The 15,676-nt window shown below is 49.5% G+C and overlaps 6 protein-coding genes across 6 annotated transcripts; 2 read left to right on the forward strand and 4 right to left on the reverse strand.

Moving 5' to 3' along the window:
- Nucleotides 1-307: 307 nt before the first annotated feature.
- Nucleotides 308-1,456, forward strand: FMAN_13195 (uncharacterized protein; the record flags this gene model as incomplete). Its single annotated transcript, XM_041832634.1, has 1 exon — nt 308-1,456. The coding sequence occupies one exon, from the start codon at nt 308-310 to the stop codon at nt 1,454-1,456; it is 1,149 nt and encodes a 382-aa protein (XP_041683077.1).
- Nucleotides 1,457-2,059: 603 nt separating this feature from the next.
- Nucleotides 2,060-4,411, reverse strand: FMAN_13196 (uncharacterized protein; the record flags this gene model as incomplete). Its single annotated transcript, XM_041832635.1, has 1 exon — nt 2,060-4,411. The coding sequence occupies one exon, from the start codon at nt 4,409-4,411 to the stop codon at nt 2,060-2,062; it is 2,352 nt and encodes a 783-aa protein (XP_041683078.1).
- Nucleotides 4,412-6,116: 1,705 nt separating this feature from the next.
- FMAN_13197 (uncharacterized protein) lies at nt 6,117-7,198 on the reverse strand (the record flags this gene model as incomplete). Its single annotated transcript, XM_041832636.1, has 2 exons — nt 6,117-6,974; nt 7,028-7,198. 2 exons carry the CDS (start codon nt 7,196-7,198, stop codon nt 6,117-6,119), a joined length of 1,029 nt encoding a protein of 342 aa, XP_041683079.1.
- Nucleotides 7,199-7,838: 640 nt separating this feature from the next.
- FMAN_13198 (uncharacterized protein) lies at nt 7,839-9,463 on the reverse strand (the record flags this gene model as incomplete). Its single annotated transcript, XM_041832637.1, has 5 exons — nt 7,839-8,273; nt 8,320-8,711; nt 8,767-8,958; nt 9,014-9,275; nt 9,323-9,463. 5 exons carry the CDS (start codon nt 9,461-9,463, stop codon nt 7,839-7,841), a joined length of 1,422 nt encoding a protein of 473 aa, XP_041683080.1.
- A 2,186-nt stretch (nt 9,464-11,649) lies between these two features.
- Nucleotides 11,650-12,531, reverse strand: FMAN_13199 (uncharacterized protein; the record flags this gene model as incomplete). Its single annotated transcript, XM_041832638.1, has 2 exons — nt 11,650-12,398; nt 12,450-12,531. 2 exons carry the CDS (start codon nt 12,529-12,531, stop codon nt 11,650-11,652), a joined length of 831 nt encoding a protein of 276 aa, XP_041683081.1.
- Nucleotides 12,532-13,886: 1,355 nt separating this feature from the next.
- Nucleotides 13,887-15,439, forward strand: FMAN_13200 (uncharacterized protein; the record flags this gene model as incomplete). Its single annotated transcript, XM_041832639.1, has 2 exons — nt 13,887-14,236; nt 14,287-15,439. The coding sequence occupies 2 exons, from the start codon at nt 13,887-13,889 to the stop codon at nt 15,437-15,439; spliced, it is 1,503 nt and encodes a 500-aa protein (XP_041683082.1).
- Between the last annotated feature and the right edge of the window lie 237 nt (nt 15,440-15,676).

The raw sequence follows: 15,676 nt of genomic DNA on the forward strand, positions 1-15,676 counted from the left end.
TTATCGCAGAGTCCATTATTAATTCAACGTTCCATATCGCAATTCGGCACGTTCTCGCGTGATTTCGAGGCGCTATCGAGACTCCTTTCGGCTAGATGTTTTGTCACGCATAACGTTATCGCCAAGCAAATCCGAACGGAATTTCCGGTTGTCAGCCTTCTTGGTTTCACCCTCACAGTTGACATGATGATTGGTCGAGGCTGACTCATTAAACAACGTTATGCTAGAGTATTTAACAAAACTGAAGAACTCGGGCTTTTTAGTGTATCAAACTACATTTACGTGCTTTCTTGAAAAACTTACCAACATGTCTCGCCCAAATAAAGCTATCTACATGCTTGCAAACGGCAAACATGAACTCCGAACAATCGAAGAGCCGTACATCCCGCAAAAGGCACAGTCTCTTGTAGAAGTGCAGTACTCGGCCATCAACCCAGCTGATACTCGCCACTCATATATGAATATGTCAGAATACGTGGCCGGGTACGAATACACTGGCATCGTTCGCGGAGTTGGGCCCGAATCTCCCTTCAAAGTTGGCCAAGAAATCTTTGGCCAATCGTTGCCATATGATCATCGACCTAATTACCTTGGCGCGCATCAAAGCTTCCTCTTAGCGGAACCTCTGATGGCTTTCGAGCGGCCTGCGCATCTTGATCCCATCACCGCAGTAACACTTGTTGTTGGCGGTGCAACAACCTTCGATGCTCTTTTCAATGTGGCAGGATATGGCTTCCCGCTCGCTGACATCAGTGGTGACGACCCAAAGAATGAGCCGATTCTCATCTGGGGCGGTGCCGGAGCTGTTGGCCAGGCTGCTATCCAGATTGCCAAGGCAGCAGGTTTCAGCCCCATTATCACGACGGCTTCACCTCAGAATCATGAAGCTTTGAAGAGGCTTGGTGCGGATGAGGTCTTTGACTACCGAAGCCCAACTGTCGTGAAGGATATACGTGCATACCTGGAAAGTTCTGGCAAGTCACTCAAGACTGTTTTTGATACAGTTTGCGCTGGTCTTGGTGTCTTTGAAGGTCTTGCGCCTGAAGAGGAAAAGGCCTTGGAGGATAAATATGACCAAAGCTCACCAGGTCTTTCTCGCCAGTGCTGTGATCCCAACGTACCCGCAGAGGCGCTCCGTCTGGTATCAACTCTTCTCGTGAAGAAGGACCCAGCATGGAAGTTCACTTTGAGTGTCAGGGTTGTTGAGCAAGTTGACTTTGCGGTTGATGCTCAAGATCGAAGCGATGAGGAAAGGAAGAGGGAGGAGAATAGGATCATCGAGTGGCAGAAGCGCATCGAAAGAGGTATGCATTGGCTGGCTGAGAACCATGAACAGTATTGGGAGGCGCCGAGGTTTAGGATCTTGAAGGGGGTGGAGGAGGGGCTTCAAGGTATACGCGATGTTTGGGATAGGAAAGTGAGCCGCGAGAAGCTTGTTGTTGATCACAGGGCTTGAGATGTCATGAGGTGACGAGGGATAAGCATGGCAGAATAAGGACAATTGGACGTTATCATCTCCCCGAATATCTGTTGAGCGCCACTCTTGACAAGTCAGTGATTGAAATCAATTGAACTCCCGAGATTTAGGCTGTGGTGCAATCCACGAGAGCACAAAGAATTCCTGGTAATGCTTCTCCACACGTAGACCAAGCCCATCAGTTCTAGCACAGAGTTGCTGTTAGATTCTTAGGTGCATACAGCTGCAAGGGCAAATAAGCCATGCACTCCAAAGACAGTTGTGACATTTCCTATGCAGAGGCAGCCGTCAACAAGGCAGCAGCAGGTCGAGACTTCAATTCATTGGATAGCCTAGCGACATGCAAATGCAAACAGGATTCATTATATCAAGTCAGGACAAATACGCAGTGGCCAACTTGGCAAAAAAGCATTACAAGCACATGACTTGCTACATGTTGGTGGAATGGAAGCAATCACTCGGTAAGATTTCAATTAGTTGACATAGTAATATTAAAAATTAAAGAAACCATGAACTATTGCTAATCCAAGTCCCGCTACCTAAGTGTTATACATAGATCCTGTAATCTTAACCGTTTATCATCTACATGAAGAAAGCAAGGGCAGCTGGGAGAGCCAGCATGAAGCCAGTGCGAACCACGCTGGCACCACTGACGGGAACAGGAGTGGTGGGAACGGGAGTGGCCACGGGAGTCTCAGCAGCAGGAGGAACAACTCCGGGCTGAGAGACAACGGGAGGGGGCGCGTAGCCAGCGGTGGTGCCGGGAGCGGGGACCACAGGGACGGCAGTGGTGGGAACAGGAGCTGGGTAGACGGGAACGTGGGTAGAGACAGTTCCGTTGCTGGGAGGGTAAGGGGCGCTGTGAGCGGGAGGGGCCACAGGCTTGCCACCGGTGGGCTTCTCAGGAGTGGGGTATCCAGCAGTAGGCTTCTCGGGAACGGGAGCCTCGCCAGTGGGCTTGCCAGGAACGGGAACCTCAGCCGTGGGCTTCTCCTCACCCTCGGTGGTAGGAGCAGCGTGGCTGGGGACCTCGTAAGCCTTGGTGCTGGGGGAAGCAGTGGTCACGACCTGGAAAGTAGTCTGGCCCTTGGAAGGCCGAGCAGTCTTTCCCTCCTCAGGGCAGTAGGTTGTGGTGTCGACGATGGTGACGGTAGGAGCAGGAGGAGGAGTAGTAGGAGGGTGGAAGGTCTTGGTAGTTCGGGTCTTACAAGGCACAATCGTGGTGAGAGTGTCAGTGATGGTGGTAACGGGAACATGGACCTTAGTGGAGTGAGCAGTAGTGGTAGCGGGGACGGCACCGGTCTCGGTAGCAGGGCAGACGTAGGTGCTCTCGATGACGGTGGAGGTGACGACCTTTTGGGTGTAGCGGGCAGGGCAGTTGATGACGGAGGCAGCGCAGCTGGTGATGGTGTAGACGTGGGTGGAGGTGACGGTGCTGGTGACATCGCCGGTGGTCTGGGGCTTGGCGAGAGCGGAAGAGGAGCCAGGGCCAGCAGGGTAGGCACCAGATCCAGAGCCGGTAGTCTCAGCACCGGCAGGGTAAGTCTCAGAGCCAGAGGCACCGGGAGCAGGGTAGGCACCAGAGCCAGAACCAGTAGTCTCGGCACCAGCAGAAGCACTAGATTCAGAACCGGAACCAGGGATGGGGTAAGCACCGGAGCCAGTGGTCTCGGCACCAGCAGGGTAAGTCTCAGAGCCAGAGGCACCAGGAACGGGGTAAACGTCAGAAGAGTCAGCAGTGGCAGAGCCGGTAACATCAGCGGAACCAGAAGCGTCAACAGAACCAGTGGCATCAGGGAGAGCAGAGCCGGTGGTAGAATCAGAGCCTCCAGCAGGGAGAGTAGACAGAGAGACGACCTGAGTGTGAGTGGTAGAAGGGCCACCTTGCTTCTCAATGAAGCCACCAGGAGTACCGCGGTTAGGCTGGCAGACCTTGGCCTGAGCAGCAGTAGCAAGGGTGACGGTGAGGGTAGGAGCAAGGCTGATGTCGAGAATGTCGCCGACCTCAACGTTGAGCTCGACAGCGAGACCAAGAGTAAGAGAAATGAGCTCATCGACGGAGACGGCGCAGTTGTCGGTGGCGATGAGAACGGCAGTGTACTCGAAAAGGCTGACCCAGACAGCAATCTTGGCACCAGCCTCAATGTCGAGAACGGGAATGTCAAGCTCGGCCGAAAGATCGATCTCAGTTCGGAGGCGGAGGCCAAGAGTAAGAGAAACCTCGGCAGAGAGGTCAACCTCGGCAGCAACGCCAATGGGAAGAGCCTTAGCAACAAGACCCTCAAGGGAGACGTCAACGATCTCCTTAGTGAGAAGAGAAACCTCAACGAAAGCCTCCTCGCCGAAGGCAAGGTAGACACCAGCAGACAGGTCAATAGCAGCATCGACACCGACGACAAGGTCAAGAGCGAGGGCAGCACCGGCCTCAGCCTCAAGAAGACCGGGGACCTCAAGCTGAAGAGCAGAAGAAGCGAAGAGTTCAATGGATTCGTGAACAGCAGCGGAAGCAGAAATGTCGAGCTCGACATAAGCCTTGATAGCACCAAGACCAATACGGACGCGAGGCTCCTTAAGGAAGTCCTTCACAAGCTCAAGAGTAGCATCACCCTCGATCTGAGCATTGGGAAGGTTGAGACCAAGCTTAATGGCGGCAGCAGCGCCAGATGCAGGAGCAGCGATACCGTCGAAGAGAACATGGTTCTCCCAGCTGTTGGCCAAGCTGCAGGTAGAAGGAAGACCTCCCTTTTGGCTAACGGCGGCAGTGGTGGGAGCTAGGTCGAGACCCTTGGAGGAAGTGTCAACGGGCTTAGAAGCTCCAGCACTGTTTCCTCCGAGCGAAACGTCGACATCGAGACCGAGGCCGAGAAGGTGAGGCGAGGCAGTGGCAACAGCCACAAGACCCCCCAAAGCGGGAATCAAACTAGAAAAATGCATCTTTTTAATAAACAAATGTAAATGAGTGACTGGAGCGTGAACCGCTTCCGAATAAGTGAGTGAAAAGAGAGTGACTGGGTTAAAAAAAGAGTGCAGAAAACTACAGAACAGGAGAACAAAAACTACGAGCAGAGGGAGAGCATTTTAAAGGAAGGATAATAGTAAATGTCGAACCATCTCCTTGACGATGTTACCTCGTGAAGCGGGAGTTCAAAAGCGGTGACAATTATATCCGGCGATCGCTATTTAACACCCTTGCAGTGCGCTTTGCCAGATTGGGGAATTCTCCTGTCAACCATGTGGAGTTGAGGTTGCATCATGTGGCACGCGGGATGAATTAGTCTGGGCCTCGGAGACTTTTTAATGGAGATGTTTCCACATGCTAGCGAATAGGACGATGATGTTTCGTTTCGGGGGGTCATGGTGATCACGACCGTTGAAACAGGAGGATGGATATAAGAGTGGCTTTTTCATCCCCGTTGGGGCTTTGATCTGTTATACTATGATCGTCGTATACTCCCGGTTTCGAGGTTGAAGACTGACTGACGTTGCGTGTATGTAATGTCTAGTCTACGCAGGGAGACGTAAGCAGCTTTTACTTTTTCCCGTAGTTCAGTTGAGGTCTGAGCGTACATGCAAACTGCCGGTCAGCGAGATGACAGTCAACTGAGACAAAATTTGACAAGAGGGTCCAAGAGCCGAGAAGCCACGGCACAACGGCAGCACAGCCAAGTGTATCATCCGATCTAGAACAGACTCGTCGCCCGCTGCGTAAACATGCCCATTCATCTCTATCCGTTCGTCAGGGCGCAAACTTCGGCTACGACTCTAGCCTCACAGGGGGTTTAGTTAGTGGATCATGGCACACTGTAGATCCTACGAGCCAAGAAGACAAGCTAGAATAACGGATTGGATGATCATGTCTTGGATTCGAATGCATTGCCACGAGGCGAGATTTAAGTGTATTGAGCATGTCGATCATGACTCTTGACTTGCGTTGTGAAGTGGCGCAGGGTTGGACCCTGAATGGTGCGAGTCGTGCAGGAAATGACAATTTCCTTACTAAACTCTGGGTAAGTTTTGCTTTTTGAAGGATTTTGAGAGGGAGTTGTTGACCAATTGTTTTATGTGGGATAGAGTTGGTTGTTACGTAGAAACTTTTGCGCTGCGCCTGATTGAACTGCCAGGGTTGTATTTACTGTGGTTGTGAAACTCTAGGAAATTGGATTATGGATTTTGTCAACTACCCTATATGGGGCGGTCAACTCCCGAAGGCGGAAAATAAATCAGCGGAATTTGTGCTGTTCATATTTATTCTAATTGAAAATTCTATCCTGAGGGGTATTTAAATCTGGAAGGATTATCTAGTGATTGTCTCTTCTCCCTCAATTTTGACTATCCAGTTACGTTAAATGCTCATGAGACAATTATGGCTAGACATGTGACACTAGGAGACATAAACTGATTTTGACTCATTATTCGACCGGCGATATTGGATTCTGCGGCACTGTAGTTTTGAATGGAGATTTAGATTATTTCATTGGGTAATTCTAGACTCGCCTACTCCGTGTGTGATTTAGATCGCGATGGTGTTGCCGAGACATAGACGCGCTGTTCACAAGTCCAGTATCCGTATATCCGAGAGGTTTGGTATCTTATTAATAATATCATCTAAAAATATCCTCCGTCTATTAGTCCGATCAGATTACAAGTCCTCGTTTCTCTCCTCCTCCTCTTTCTTCGACCCTCCATCAAGGCCCTCAAATAGGTCAACGCCCCAATCCTTCCCAGGATTCAAGAACCTATACTTCTTATCCTTCTTGGCCACTTCCTTCAACTCCCCCTCCGTAAATGTAACCTCCTGCGATCCAAAGTTCTCATCAATGTACTTCTCATGGGTACTCTTCGGAATCACAACAGTGCCCCTCTGCTGTCCCCACGCCAACACCGTCTGCGCCACCGTCGCGTTCTTGCTGTCCGCGAGTTTCGTCCAGAATTCGTCGTGAAGAATGCTCGGAATGTCGGGGTTGTAAGTTGGGTTCGTGTTGGCGAGCGGTGAGTATGCGATGACCTTGATGTTTTCGCTGGTGTGAAAGTCAACGAAGGATTGCTGTTGTAGGTAAGGATGCGTTTCGAATTCGTGCGCGTATGGACGGATGGTGGCGATTTTGAGGATGGTCTTGATATCATGTGGCGAAAAGTTGGAAATGCCAATGTTGCGCGTTAGTCCATCGCGGACGAGCTCTTCCATGGCCTTCCAAGTATCCACGATGGAGGTGTCATTGTCGAGGTCCTTGGTGTCGGGGACCCAAGCGACAGGCCAGTGAATGAGGTAGAGATCTAGGTACTCGACGCCCAGATTGGCGATGGACTTTTCAATGGCTTTGCGCACGAGACTAGGTCGATGATCCGTGTTCCAAAGCTTACTAGTCACCCAAATTTTGTCGCGCGACACGCCAGATGCCCTGATGCCCTGCCCAACCTCCTCCTCATTTCGGTAGATAGCAGCAGCGTCGACGTGGCGATAACCGGCCTTCAAAGCATATTCCACTGCGTGCGCAACCTAAGTTCCTGTCAGCACTGCACTCTTCTCGCGAACCTCGTATTCGAACTCACATCGCCCTTCTTAGCCAACCAAGTCCCCAGTCCAAAGGCCGGAATCGGGTGGGTTTCATTACCCGTCTGCACAGCGGGGGGTCCGCCACTCATTGACGTGGCCACTGAGAGAATGGTATAGGTAACGACGCTCACGACCGTGAGGAACGAAAACGCCCTTACGAAGCTCATCTTGTTTCTTGTGAGAATGAGCGATGAGGGTTGGTGAAAAGAGGCGATGACTCGTAATGAGGAGAATTATCAGTAACTTTTTTTTTTTTGCCGCAAGCCGGGCTTCCGGTTGGTTAGTGGAGTGAGCACGGAACTGCAGGGGTTCAATGATGTCATTACATAAGCTTAGATGACGATGATAACGGGGCTGGGGGACAAGGTTTGGTGATGGCATCATGTGACTCATCCAAGACGTTATCGTGATAAAACATGATGAGAAATATTTAATCCATTAATCAAGCTCAACTTGGTGGTCAGGTTGGTTGTTGCTATACTCCTACGTGTTCCTTATCTCGAACGCGTCACTGATAGCGATAGGTCATGAATATTCACCAGGGAAAGTAATTGAAGAAAAAGAAATGGGTATTCTATTGTTATGTGACATTTTATGTTTTACATTCTATCATGATCGTTCCAAATACATCTGATGCTTCGATAACTAATTCAGTAATGTGCCCGCACAGCAAATGACAACTCGTATATATCCTCTCGCTCAAAACAACACCTTCGCTTCAGAATTGAAGCCACCCAAGAGGCCAATCTCGAGTGCATCTCCGCCACCATCTTCGGCCCGAGATATAGATCACAAGACCCAAGCCATTTAGTGACCAGCCGAGCCAGAGTTGGAGTTATCGGCACAAGACCACGGGCTTGAACCCCCATTGGCCTTCATCGAGTTGTTGATACCAACAATTGAGCCGTAGGTACCAGCAACCATCATAAAGGTTCCAGCCACAATGACAAAGACACTCCAACCAACCATAAGACACCACTTGAGTGACTTTTCAGTCTTGCCCTTGTGCCAGTTGTCGTAAAGCCAGAAGCAACCATAGGGTTGGAAGCACATCAACGTGCCGAGAAGAGCTCCGATGAGAGACACCAAGCCGCCGAAAACAGGGATGGCGCTGGCGATGATATACGCGATGATGGTCACGCTTCCTGTACAGGCTAGCCACGTACCCCAATGCACGATGCTGTTGGAGTTGAGATGCTTAGTACCGCGCAATAACCGGATGAACATGTACTTGGCGGGAATCTTGGCAGGTTAGCGTAGATCACTGAGAAGACATGGAGACACTCACGTGAGTCATAAGCATAGCAGTCACGATAAGACCAGGCAGGGCAAAGCCATAGCAGACTTTCTTCATGAGAATGCCAGCTGAACCGAGGGCAGGGGACGTAACATATGAACCGCAGTAGTAGTATACCACGATTCCGATGGTGATATACGTGATTGTCACGATCGATTGGCAGGTCAACAGCGAGCGGGTGTAGTGCTTCGGTTCGCGCATCTCAGCAGCGATCTGGAAGAACGCGGGTGTGCCTGAGAACGCAAAGATATGCGACGACACAGCCGTGATACCGTCAACGAAGCTAGGATGGTTAAAGAGCTTCCAGTCAGATTCCCAGTGTCCTTCCTGCGGAGCAGCTGCAGGTCTGTCCTGCACGCCAACAGCGACAGTGACACAAAAGACTAATTTCTCGTGTTAGTCAACTTGATCTCGTGAGATGAAGGGGCTTGAACTTACTGGCAGTCATGATGCAGACCAGTCCGATCCACGCTAGCCAGCCAATCTTGCCGAGCGTGCGGATACTAGCAAAGAAGAAGCCCAGAATAGCTGCCACGGCAACGAACACGGCTGTGCAGGCTGCGTGTGTAGAGACCGAGTTAAGACCGATTGAGATACCAAGCATCGCTGAGCCACCAACGAAGATCCAATCTGTAAGTCATCAGCACCCCCAGCCTTCCCGCAATAGGACATGAATGATGCTTACATAGCATGAAAACAGCCGCGAGGACTTCACGACCAATCCGCCCAAACATCAACTGTCCTGCATCGTCGATACCGTAAACCTGCGGATGTCGTCGCTTGAACACGCCGATCATGTAGTCTGACCATGTCGTGATGGCTGACACGGCGATGAGACATATGATTCCGGGTATGAGACCTAGAGCATCGAAGGTCTGGGGGATTGATAAGACTCCAAGGCCGATTTGCGTTTTTGTCATGAGCGCGACGGTGGCGATCCATCCGACCTGGACACTCATTAGTAATTGTGAAGTGAAGGGACCGGGGTTCGTACATTGCGGTAGTTAGGTCCATCTTCCGAGACTTCGCCAAAGACGGCGTCGATTGTCGTTCCCTCCTGGGTACATCTCGAGGGAGAGCGCTGAAGATCATCGACGCCCTCGATATCACGAGGGAGTTCTTCCTTCTTCGCCATGATGAGTATCTTGAACAAAAAGTTTCTTCAGATAAAACGGTAAGTGAATGTATGGAGAAGGGACAAGAGTCTGGAACGGGATGCAGAATCTGGGGAAGATGGAGCCGGGAGCGTCATGTCCTTATAAATCTGGCCCTTTCTATGACTACAAGAAACTGAATTACCCCGGATTATAACTTGATCGTGTATCGCGCCCTGCTCCACTATGACTCCATGTCACTATCATCCGGCGTTTCCTTGTCTAGGGGGGGTCGTGGTGGGTTCAACGGGGCCTGGGGTTGAGATAGGTCGTCTTCGGTGAGACTTTTTGACCAATTGAGTTTTGCGTGATATAATCTCTCTGTTTAGAATAGATTACTGTATCTCAAGTCTCATTTCAAAGATAATAATTCGCGATAATACTGGAGATCTGGTATCAATACTCTCAATATTCCTTGGAGGATCTTCTATCAACGCCATGTAAACAGATAAAATAACGCCGACAACGATAAAGCCTAAACTCTATTCCCAAACTCTCTGAAAAGATGACTTATCCACTCTTAGATATGTGCAACTCTAGCCGAAGTCCTCTGACCAGAGTGTCATTAATGCATAATCATCCCTCCGTTCATTACTCGCGAACCGTCTAATACGCAAAGATCACCACGGTGTCTCGGAGAAAATAAAAAACGCTCAAAAAAAGTTCATATCCACTTTATACCCCTTGGTTCATGTCGATCAGCCTGGGTTCGGTATCACGGCGTTGAGAGCCGATCACGCTAGCGCCGAGGTCCAACGCCGTGGCGGTCATCTGATAAAACTGATATCGCTGCCACCGAAGAAGAAAATGAGGCATATTTTCCATGTTTTCTTGTGAGGCATTTGCCATTTTTGTGCCTGACAATCCCGAGTTTATTCCTCTGATGTTTGACTCTAAGGAGGCTTCTGGAAGCCTCGGCTGCATGAGAATTTCTGTGGATCTTGGCGGGGAATTTGGGGGTTGGATATGTCGAGTTTGTAAATTCGTAACTCTATTTGGAAGGGTTCTCGGGGACTGATGCCGGGGCCCATAACGGACTTTAGTTATGAGAACCGAGCTATAAATTACATAAGGATATCAGGCAGTCAACAGTCTGAACAAGGTCTGGGGATGTTGTACTGCTAGGTTCTCCTTGCCTTCAACATGCTCTATGCTTTCAGAACCTATGTGTTGGCGAAATCATACGTTGGATGCTTATTATTGCTTCCATAAAGAGAATCATGCAAGTAATGTTATGACGGACATCGTTCAACAATGTGACGCTGCGCGGAATCATCCCGACGTGAAACATCGCTAGCCCCCTTGATCGTAACACGAGACATTTCAGCTGCCATGGTAGCCATGGCTTTGCTCTGGAGTAACAGGCTTATCTCTAAATACCCGATGATCATGCCGTCATCAGCCGCATAAGCTTTCGGCATTCCCGACACCCGCTGATCGACTATCTTATTCCCGTTCATGGGGGGTAGCCCTTCTCGCATAAACATAGTCCGTGGCCAGAAAAATAACAGTAAGATTACCCTCAGTGGGTATGAATGTCTGACGGCGAACAGGGAAGTATATCATGAACCCCGGGCCCGCCGACTCATGATAAGAGCACGTTCCTCAGAGTTGCCCAAGTTCCTTCGGCTGGAGACGCCCTGTGAAAGTGAGGCGAGCATCGAAATGGGTAAGACTTCTGCCGTCCAGAACGTAACGGTAACGGACGAATACTTCAAGATATGGTTATATGGAGATCCCAGGGGTTCCGCGGTTGCCAATCGGGTAAGTATCCGCACGTTCCTCCACTCAACGTTCGGAAAGTCGGTACCCTGGATGACGTTCCGAGAAGTGACTATCTCACTCAGATTCGAGCTGGCATGGTCATAGCAATGTTGGTACCAGAAAACGTGTCGACTCCGATGAAGCTCGGGTTCACTTCCCGAATAATAGCAATGGAGCCTCGCGGTACAAAGACCCGAAGTCAAGGAACAGTATGCAAAGCGCTGTCTTTATTATTTCTGCAGGCTGATTAAATACCGAAGTATGTCCGATTATGATTAAAGTCCGTCCCAGGTTGCAGTTGCCAGATCGTCTATTAAGATCACAGGTGTATGGATCCATACCTTTTGACTTCTCTGCTTCTCCTTCACCGTGATGTTAGATCGCTCCGAGTAAAGAGAGCCTACTAAACCTGAGCAGCAGAAATGGAAATAGGGCTGAGGCCACTCGGAATTCCGGTGCTGATATACCAGAAATCTGTCGTTCCCATACCAGTGACACGCCGCTCAGTAAAAAACTGATCATACACATCATCCTGCGGAGTAAGACAGGACAGCCCAATATCCTCATCCTCCTGACATATAGTCTGAGGCGCGGTGCACGAAAGCGTCCCACTAACAACCTCACAGGTCAAGTAATCGTACGCTTTGTTAGTACCCGTGTTGGTGGGATTACAATATGCGATTGTAGGTGGAGTCGACGTATTAGGCGAAGATCCGAAGTAGGCGCACACGTAAGTTCCTCCGTTGGCATCTTGGAGACGACCGGTAGAGGGCTCGATGTTAAAGGTTCGGATCCCCCCAGTTTGGGGGAGAGCGGGGTTGAAGACGAGGACAGATGTCATTTCGATGTTTCCCTGGGGCTGAGCATTGTTGAGGTTTCCGCCGGTGGCGAGGAGGGAGTATGTTGGGTTGGCTGCTGGTGCGGTGCTAGTGCTGGCGGCGGTAGTGGTTGTCTCAGCCTCGGATGTCACTGTTGTCACGTCTGAAGAGGTAGCGGCGGCAGTTGAAGACTCTAGGGTCGTTGTAACAGATATTTCCGTAGTGCTAGAAGCTTCTGTTGTCTCGGAAGTTGCGGCAGTGGTTGTGTCCTCTGCGATTGTGGCGATAGATGATTCAACAGTGCTAGTCACGTCTGATGTTGACGCCACGGAAGCTAGGCCTCACAGGTCAGCAGTCACCATCTGGCTAGGTGGTTTAAACTCACTTGTGCCCTGCGGCTTGCATGGACTAGCAAAAGCGGCGTCAGCGATAAGGCTGACAGCCAAAAGAAAGATATTGCAATGCATCGTGGCGCACAAACGAGTGACGAAGGTGGGATATGAAGCGCGCAACGAGAAGCAAAAACAAAATACCAAAGAGAATGGGAGAACTCAGCCACTGAGGGCATTTATGAACGATCAATTTTGCTCAGCTCATCTCCCATAATCGATAGTCTTGCTCTAACTCGTGAGCTAGACCCTAACAAAGAGTATCTTGGCAAATCAGATGTTGGAGTAATTGTTAAAGACCAGGCGCTACTGCAGGGGTGACAGCATGTCTAAGCCAGATCTGGTCTGGCTAAAATTAGTTAGTCATGTGCAGTAGGTGCAGTAGGTGCAGGGTATCTATTTGCGGTCGCAGGCTCGAACATTAAAGGCGACTGGACCTCGGGAATACTCTTGTTTCCATAAGAGACTGATGTACATAAAAGCTATATAACGTGACTATAGCCGCTGATAGATACCGCATCTGTCACTGGCACGATTACCTCTGGGACCATCGCCACCATCACCGAGACGACCCTTACTCCCATTTCAACTGGCTACACTTTCACTAACAATGAAATTACCCTGTTCCCAGCTAGTGTCCTCTGCGATGCCAAGGGTGATGTTAAAAACCCGGACAGCACCCATCTCATTACTGCACCTGCGACCTTTGCTCGATGCCGTGATGCCTGTAAGGGGAGGGATGACTGTGTTGCGTTTGTTGTGAAGGAAAATGTCTTTTGTGATCTTCGGGTGAGAAAAATGCAAGAGACTGATGGCTCCAACACCAATTGGACTTGGTACTCCTTAGACTGTCTCTGCGATCTACCTGAGATGCCTACGAGTTCGGCAGTGGCCACTACTAACGCGGAAACTACATCAATGATATAAGTGGAACATATTCGGTGCAAGGGTGTCTGCGGTTCTGCATAAATGATGACACCTGCACTCGATTCTCCCATGGCTGTGACTTTTGCGGGCTGTGGAATGGAGACTTCTCTACCAATGGAGTTTCTGCGGATTGGAGCTGGTATGAATTGCGTTGTTTCTGTGCGGCAAGGGCACCTGTGGATTAAGAAAAGCAAGGAGAGTTGGCGGGCGGAGTTACCTGAGTTGACTCACTGGGGAAGAAGCATCATATTTCCTTACTAACTGTCTGCTGTATATTGTATCAAACTTCGTCCTTTACAGTTTCGAGTATGACTCACTCGTGGTTTGTGCGAGTAAGAGGCTGAGTTGCCTAAAGTTTAACCAGAACAGGGCTTTATGCCCGCTCCATTATTAGTCACTTAAAAGCTCCGTAAAAAGACAAAAGGGTGGTCGATGCATTATAAGAACCACCAGCCGTCGCAAACTTTTCCTATCCTCAAAGGACAACAAAACACAAACCTTTCAGCATGACTTTGACATCCAGCAGCCCGGGGATACCCATCACCTACAAGTGGTCATCGCTCCCTCAAGAGCTTCGACTGCAAATCTTCGGATACGTGGCCGGACAGCGAAATTGTCGAGCTAGGGGCCTTAGTCGCTTTGCCTGCGTCTCTTCCGAATGGCAAGATCACTTTGAAAGGATCATATTCCGACGCCTTATGATCGACAACTCCCAGCTGTTAACGTTCTCCGACATGACCGAGCGCCAAAAGGTTGTGAGATTGTCATATATACGTTACCTATGCTTGAGGATCAAGCTCAAGGACTACGATTATCCGGAATGCCATAAAGAAGAGTCCATTGCGACGATAAAATGGTGGGATTGGTGATCTTCTTGTCGTGCTTATTTCTAACAATATATCGTAGTAATAACAGGAGATTTTCTGATTCGCTGATTGGATTGTTTAATGTGCTCTGCCGTTGGGAGCCTTCCAACGATCGGGACACCGGATTAATACTCGAGATCACTGCTTACTCACCTGGTGACAACAACTTTTCCCAAGAAGCATCGTTAGAATACGCTATACATAACAGCCTCCAGCTGGAAGAAGACCTCGAAAGCTCACTTAGCATTCGAGACCTCATCCGTATAAATACTCTTAGACGTCTGTGCGACCCTGGGAAGAATTGGCATAGGCCAAAGACCGAGAAAGGCTTGTCGCGACTACAAGGCACACCACTTGAGTTGAGTACAACGAAGAAACTCAAGCAAGTCCCGATCGTTCATACTCTCTGGATACGCCATCAGTTCTACAGGGGGATAGATGAAAAGAGCTTGGTACGGATCTTGCGCATGGCTCTGACGAGCGTCGTTTCTTTCCGGCTCGAAACTTTCGGTAACTGGATCAGCCTAATTCTTCAACTTCCCCATCACATTCGTCAATTTTCCTTGAACCTCGTCTCAAGATCACTCGGTCAGTCGAACAATAAACATATAGACGGAGGGCCTGAACAACCAAAGTTTTTAGCAGAGAAAGCTCACCATTTGGTCGCACTTTGTCCACCTGGTGGCATGAATCCACTGCATTTTATTCGGCATCTTCGAAAGTCACAGCAGTATCAAGAACTCGAACATGGTTCAAAACTGGAGCAGTTATGTCTTGAGATTCCAAACACAGCTCGCGGAGACGCTGTATCGTTCCAGAGTCAGTTAAATGCTCTCTTGGAAGAATCTGCTGTCACCGCCCGAGAGTTGCCAAATCTCCAGATTATGGAAATTTGGTGGGACAATGGGATAAATGCCTGTTTGTTCCGATATGAGCTTGAGAAAGACCAAGTTACCATCACATGGAGAGTAACTGAAAACTGGATAAACCTGACAGAAGGAAGTAAACAACAGTGGGCGAGAGTAGCTAAGAAGTATAATGTGGGCTTTTCAGTTAAGAGAGAGCCGTTTTGTGAAGTCAGGCGAAACGGCATGCGTATTGATGGGAAGAGCATCTACCGGGACTTGAAGTTGTGCGATTTGGCTGTCGATCCAGTTACTCTGGCCTATGCTGAGATGAGGCTAGGCTGGTAGAGCAAATGGAAGGACAAAGACTCAGATTGAATATCACTTAACATTTGTTCCAGGCAGACACGACAAAGTTGTGAGGACCAAATGAAAGCCATCCTGTACTGCAGTTTGTACATGCAGCCATTTATGAGACACCAGGCGTGGTGCATAAGACCGCAAAAACTAATTATCCCGAGCATGCATTTCCATTATTGGCATCGATATCTTACTGGGCATCCTCGTTAGTCAGCGTGATTCAGC

The sequence above is a fragment of the Fusarium mangiferae genome (assembly GCF_900044065.1).
Source record: "Fusarium mangiferae strain MRC7560 genome assembly, contig: FMAN_scaffold007, whole genome shotgun sequence".
Taxonomy (NCBI): domain Eukaryota; kingdom Fungi; phylum Ascomycota; class Sordariomycetes; order Hypocreales; family Nectriaceae; genus Fusarium; species Fusarium mangiferae.